This window comes from Condylura cristata, unplaced genomic scaffold (genome assembly GCF_000260355.1).
Source record: "Condylura cristata isolate star-nosed mole 26May11 unplaced genomic scaffold, ConCri1.0 scaffold00022, whole genome shotgun sequence".
NCBI classification, from domain to species: Eukaryota; Metazoa; Chordata; class Mammalia; order Eulipotyphla; family Talpidae; genus Condylura; species Condylura cristata.
In genome coordinates, this window is record NW_004567123.1 from 27,829,583 (window position 1) to 27,836,313 (window position 6,731).

At 53.8% G+C, this 6,731-nt stretch overlaps 1 protein-coding gene across 1 annotated transcript in view; it reads left to right on the plus strand.

The window, feature by feature from the left end:
- HNF4A (hepatocyte nuclear factor 4, alpha) overlaps positions 1-5,610 on the plus strand; it is a 20,547-nt gene extending 14,937 nt beyond the window's left edge. Inside the window, exons 7-10 of the mRNA XM_004687019.2 lie at positions 272-427; positions 1,952-2,188; positions 4,256-4,378; positions 5,435-5,610. Of these exons, the coding sequence (XP_004687076.1) occupies positions 272-427; positions 1,952-2,188; positions 4,256-4,378; positions 5,435-5,577 (659 nt within the window). The 3' untranslated portion in view covers positions 5,578-5,610. The remainder of the gene's footprint in view (positions 1-271; positions 428-1,951; positions 2,189-4,255; positions 4,379-5,434) is intronic.
- The last annotated feature ends 1,121 nt before the right edge of the window (positions 5,611-6,731 follow it).

Sequence of the window (6,731 nt, forward strand, 5' to 3'; positions counted from 1 at the left end):
GTCTCGTGGGTTGTGTTGGAAGAGCCTGGATGCTGTGACCGGGGTCCTAGAAGGCAGGGCTCCCCGTGAAGGCCAGAGGCTCCAGGCAGCTGATGCCTTCCCTCCGGGCTTCCGTTTCCTCACCTGTAAAATGGGGGTGCAGTCTCTTTTGTGCCTTCTTCCCATGGGTGCAGCCGCATCGCCACCTGCAAAAAAGGCAGGGCCTGTCTGAAGCAAGGGGCGAGCCTGCAGCTGCGGCCGCCTGCCCACGCCCCGCCTCACACCCGTCCAGGCAATGACTACATCGTCCCCCGTCACTGCCCCGAGCTGGCGGAGATGAGCCGGGTGTCCGTGCGCATCCTGGACGAGCTGGTGCTGCCTTTCCAGGAGCTGCAGATCGATGAGAACGAGTATGCCTGCCTCAAGGCCATCATCTTCTTCGACCCAGGTAGGGCGCCCCCCCGCCGCCGCCCACGCCCGCTGGGCTGTGCGCCGGACTGCAGCTCACCTGGACCAGCTCACCTGGACCAGCTCACTGTTCAGTCAGACGCCAGGGGAGGCTTATTTCTGTCGGCCCATTTAACGGATGCGCTAGCTCGAGGTCCAGAGAGATGTCGGGCTGAGCTGACTCCAAAGGCCGGGGTCTTTGCCTTCTCTTTCCCCTCTCCCTCCCCTTTCTTCCCTTCCCTCCTCTCTCCTCTCTTTTCTTTCCTTTCATCTTTTCCTCAAAAAAAAAAAAAGTCACCTACTAAAAATGCCAATACTAAAAATGCACGTACTAAAATGCACGTACTAAAAATGCCAATACCTCTCCCAGGTGTTCCTGCCCAAAGCCCATCCCGGGGCCACCGTTTCTGAATCTTCTCCCTGTCTCTTCTGGCAGGCATCTCTACAGCTCTCACTCTATTCTGCACCCTCAGGATCTCGAATTCGCCATCTGAGATTGTGCTTTTCCTCCTCCAATAGCTGAAGGTCTCACTCTTCCCTGTCACCCTCCCCCCCCTCCCCACCCCCCGGCCCCACCCCACTCCTCCTGCGCTATCCATTGTGCTGACAGTGCTGTCCTGTGCTTCCCCCTTCTCTGGGCTGACACTAAGTAGCAGGATTTTGTCCCGCACAGCCATTCTTTCCTTCCACCCTCCCTTCTCCAGTTCTACCTCCCAACTTCCCACCTGCATCTCTGGGTCACGTCTGTATGGTGATAGCTTTGTGCCAAGCCTGATTTCATTTTCCACTGTCAAGTTTCCTGGACCCCAAAGGCTTGTTCGCTCTCTTCCCTCTGTGCATGTTAGAGGCCACATTCGGGGGGACACGGGGGGGGGCTGTCAACAACATGGCTACATGTGGTGCTAGGCGACAACAGAAATATGTGGCCAGAGCTCAGAGCGGAGTGGGAAAGACAGCCATGTTCTGTGTGGTCAGCGGTGACAAGGAGCCACAGAAACATTGGGACATGATAGATACTCGTCATGCCGACTTGGGAGTGAGGACAAGAGAAGGCTTCCTGGAGGAACCTCGGTGTGACCCAGCGTCACAGACACCGGGGCAGCGGTGTGCGGGGCTCCGTTCTAAGGCCGCCAGAGCACAGGGCTGCGGTCTGGACGGTGATGCCTCAACTGTGAGTCGGGAACCCCACGTCCACGTCAGGGCTCTGCCAGCGGTTAATGACCGGCTCGGTGGCCTCCCTGTCCCAGATGTAACACGGAGCTCAGCACCCTCCCCGAGGAGTTCCTGAAGTTCTGCTCCCCATCCTTCATGCCCCTCTCTCAGCTCTACCTCTTAGGAAATGGGACAGACCCCACTCTCTGCCCAAGTCTAGGAAGCTACAGTTTGCACTACTGTACCCTGGTTCTCGAGGACACTGGTCCTCGAGCTGCATGCCAGCGCCAGTGAGGGCACCCCAGCGACCTAGGGCCAGTCGGTCTCCCCATCCGGCCCTGAATCAAAGCACACTGGGCCCCTCCCGTTGCAGATGCCAAGGGGCTGAGCGACCCCGGCAAGATCAAGCGGCTGCGCTCCCAGGTGCAGGTCAGCCTGGAGGACTACATCAACGACCGCCAGTACGACTCGCGCGGCCGCTTCGGCGAGCTGCTGCTGCTGCTGCCCACGCTGCAGAGCATCACCTGGCAGATGATCGAGCAGATCCAGTTCATCAAGCTCTTCGGCATGGCCAAGATCGACAACCTGCTGCAGGAGATGCTGCTGGGAGGTCCGTGTCAGGCCCAGGAGGGGCTGCGAGGTGGGCAGGGTGTGGGGGGCGGGGGTGCTCCCGCAGACCGGGGCTCACTTCTCGTCTCCATGGTGTCTGCCCTGGCTTTGGGCGGGTCCCTTAGCCTGCCCAAGCCTCTCTCTGTTCCCTCATCTCAAAAATGGGGATCATGTCTCATTTATTCGCAACAGTAAACGAGATCTCTGACCTCATGGGTGTGTAAATAATAGCCAAGTATATAATAAAGATGGTAACTTCAGACCTTGAAGTAGCCAGGTAATACTGTAGAAAAAGATCTTTAAAAAAAAAGGTCTTTTCAGCTAGATTGGCGAAGGGAGACTGCTCAGAGGTGGTGACTTTGTGCTAACATCTAATGGCTAAAAGTAGAAATTTTTTTTAAAATTTTTTGAAAAATACCTTCCATCAAAAGTAGCTCATGCAAAGTTCCCGAGGTAGGAGAAGCCTGTGTGTGTCCGAACGAAAGATGCGGTAGTGAGGCTGGGTGAGGTGGGGTCATATGAGGTGGAGCTGGAAGTTGGGCGCAGCCGCATGATAGCCACAGTCCTGTGGGCCTTGACCAGAAAGCTGAATTTTACTTTTATTGCTACTTTTGTCAGAGAGGGAAACTAATGTTTTACACAACTCTGACTATTGAGTTGCAAGTACATTTTTTTTTCAAGATTTATTTATGTGTGCAGAACTGGGGTACAGACCAGAGGTTCAGGAGCGGCAAGAGGTTTCACCAGAGACAGAGCGGGGAGCAGAACAGGCAGATGGACGAAGTACACTGCTGAGGGGAGCAGCCAGCGGGTCAGGAGAGGTCTGCCGCGCCATGCAGTCACCTCTGCGGCAGGCGGGAATTGAAGTCATGTGGAAGTAGCTTTTTAGCTTCTTAGTGATGTGCTCTAACCCACTGCGCCACCAGGGAGGGCCAAGTAGCAAGTACATTTAAGGGGAAGGACATGGAGGCTTAGCCACGGTTAGAAATTTGGTGGCATAGACAAACGTCGTCATTGATTTAGATGAAGAATCCACAGGATTTGCTGGTGGATCAGATGTGGGGAATGAGGGTAGGGAAAAGATAAAAGATAAACCTCCGTTTTGCTTAGAGCAATTTACCGAATTGGGGAAGACTGAGTCCGGGCATGGGCTTGGGGAGGGATGAGCCAAGAGCTCCAGCTGAGACTTTAGTTGGACTTGAGACTACTGGACACTCAGTTTGAGTTATGAGAGAGGCAGCTCAGAAAGTGTGTTGGTCCAATGCAAGCCCAAAGCTCAGGGTGGAGGCAGCTTGGTGGAGTTCCAGCAATTTGGTGCCATGTGAGATGGTGAAGACCAGCCAGGGGATATGGCAAAAGAAAGAGCAGTGTCTGAATCCAAGAGAAGAGTATTTGTTAAGAACACTACATTTAATTTGCTAAATGCTACAGGAGGAGTAGCGAGGCTCCTGCCTTCCTACTCGTTGCAACAGGAAAGCTCTTGGCAATTGTGTCGACAGCACTGTCAGGGGAAACCAAATTGGGGCAGGGAGCTCCGGAGTGAGTGAGTGAGGAAGTGCAAAAATAAAGAAGTGGACACAGCAAGTGTAGACAACGTTTGAAAAGTGTCTCACTCTGAGGGGAGATAGAAGAAGCTTAGAGACAGGGAAGTACAGGGAACACTGTAAGCAGACCAGGTGTGGGTGATGAAGCTGAAAGGTGAGGTGGGATCAAATGGCTAGAAGCCTTGAGTGTCAAGGAGCTTTGGGCATCACTGAATAGATGTACTCTGTTGACATGCGGCCAGTACGCTAGTCATGACACTATGTGAATGGTCTAACACCTTCCAAACATGCTCTTCACTTCTTCAAATCACTTTGTTCTTTGGTTTTGCTCGGTCTTCTCAATACCCTCATGAAGACTATGGAGAGGAATGGTAACCCCTAGTTTACGAGCCAGAAATAGGAACCGAATAGGAGCTGTCAGTATTGGATGAGCAGGTTGACTGGCTCACCTACAGAGGAGAATGCAAGTCCTGTGGTCCTTATTCTGGCCTCCCCATCCCAACTGTGTTCCTCTCTACCTTCAGGGTCCTCTAGCGACGCACCTCATGCCCATCACCCTCTGCACCCTCACCTGATGCAGGAACACATGGGCACCAATGTCATTGTGGCCAACACAATGCCTACTCACCTCAGCAATGGACAGATGTGTGAGTGGCCCCGACCCAGGGGGCAGGCAGGTGGGCAACTTGGGTTTTATCCAGGAAGGGATGAGGTTGGGGCCTAAGATAGAAAAAGGTTGGGTTTAGAATATGGGAACCTGGATATAACAGGTCTCTGTGCAACAAGGTAGGGAATGGTGGTGGGGTGGTGGTGAGATGGGCCATTTCTAAGGCTATTGATTCAGTGAGGCCATTTATTCAGTGAGATGATTGATAACCTGTACTGAATGCAGCTGTCCTTGGAATGAGGCATCCACTGGATGAGTTTGCCCATTGGGTGAGCATGTCTTTTGGGATTAGAATTCCATTAGGTGATGTCCATTAGGTAAAACTGTTCTTTGAAGTTAGGCTGCCCAGTTGGGTAAAGCTATCCATGAGACCATGGGATGAGACTATTCACTGGGTTGGGGGGGTCTGCTAGGTGAAATCTCTTCAGGGTCTGCTTGTCACTGGGCAAAGTTCTACAGAGTAAAGTCATTTTGTCCAACATTTGAGATGGGACAAGGTAGTTCACTAACAGGAAGTTGCAATTCATTGAGACTGTTCTTTGGGGAAGTTGTCTAACTAGATCATGGTTTTTTTCCATATCTGTGAAGGTGGTAAAACCAATTTGTTTGCATTATTCATCTACCTAAACAGCAAAGAACTGCTATTTGTTCAGCCAGTTAGTTCCAGACCCTTTGATCTCATCAATGGTTGCTCCTTCTCTTTAGGAAAGGGTTTTCCTGTCACATGTCCTATTGTCTTTATGGGCAGTCAGACTTGGCCCTGGGAGACAGGAAAGAAGCAGCCAAATCTCCATCTCAAATGTTGGACAGGACAGGGATTGATGGAATCGGAGCCAAGAGCCTTCCAGACCTCATGGAACATGGGCTTTATGTTCTAGAACTCAGAAGGTTTGAATTATAAACCTGAGAAAAAATTAGCTAGTTTAACTCTTCTGTAGGAGAGGAAACTAAGGTCCGGGGGGGGGGGCGCTAAAATGCTCCTAGGCCAAAGACTTGGGGTTCTGAGCAGCCCTTGCTTGTTTTTCTATCCCTGCAGCCACCCCTGAGACTCCACAGCCCTCGCCACCAGGTAGTTCCGGGTCTGAACCCTACAAGCTCCTGCCAGGTGCCATCACCACAATTGTCAAGCCCCCCTCCGCCATCCCCCAGCCAACCATCACCAAGCAGGAAGTCATCTAGCCGCCAATGGGGGTCGGGTCTCCCAGCCCCCTCGGAGAGCCCCTGGTGCTGGTCCTTTGAAGGAGGCTGTGACGGCAGGGCGATCTCAGGGCCCCAGTGGCAAGGGTGAAAACCCTCAGACTTGGGCCGAGTCCCACATACCATTGTCACCCTTCACTGATGCTCTGGAAGACGGGGCTGGAACTCGGGGAGACCCCAGCTCAAAGTCCTCTGCTGCCTTGGACAAATTCTTCTTGCTGAAGTTACTGCCTTCCCTCTCATCCTCTCACCCTCAACTCCTCACCCCCAAAGGACTATCGTCTGGAGACATAGGACCTTACTGAAACATGGTGCCTCCTTCTCAGACTGTTATTTCTTCCCTCCAGATACAGTCACAGTGTCCAGAGCCCTCTGAGGCGGGTCAGGTCACGGCGCCTGGGCCTCTCCCCCATTTTGCTGCCCCGACCTCCAGTGCTCCTCCCCAACCCCACTGTCACCCTCCTCAGCCAGTCTAGTGGCTCCAAAACCGCCCCTCCAGAGGCTGAGGAAGACTTGGAGATAATCCCTCCATCACCTCAGGGACATATTTAAGCACTGAAGCGGGTAGGCCCTGTGTAGGAGACTGTGGAGATGGAAGGCACCAGCCTTCCTCCAGCCTACAGCCATCCCCTTCTTCAGGCTTTGGGTGGGCCCTGTGGGCCAGGGGGATGAGCCCTCTAGGCTTTCACCAAGAGAACAATTGCAGGTGGACAACAGCCACAGGAACTCAGAAGGAGGGCTGGGGACTCGGAGAAAGCATCAGAACATGGCGGGGAGGATACACGCGGTCTTTAAGGAAGAGTGGGGCTGGGCTGGAGGAGAATGTGAGGCGGGACATTCCAAGGAAGGGCAGGCAGCCTGGACAAGGCCCTGGAGGTCAGAAGAAGGGGTGGGAGGGAGGCCATGAAGAGACTGGCTGTCGGAACAGAGGGGCCGTGCCAGACAACGGGTGGCCTCACACGCCAGATGGAGCAGCCCGTCGCCGGCAGAGATGCGCAGGGCTGAGCATGCTAACAAATCCAGCGGCCCCAAGAGTGAGACAGTGGGCGAGCAGGAGGTCGGATGGGGCTGATGGTGAGATCCAGGTGAGGGAGTTGAGGCGGGATGGAGATGACCGACCGTGCTCCCCTGGCGCA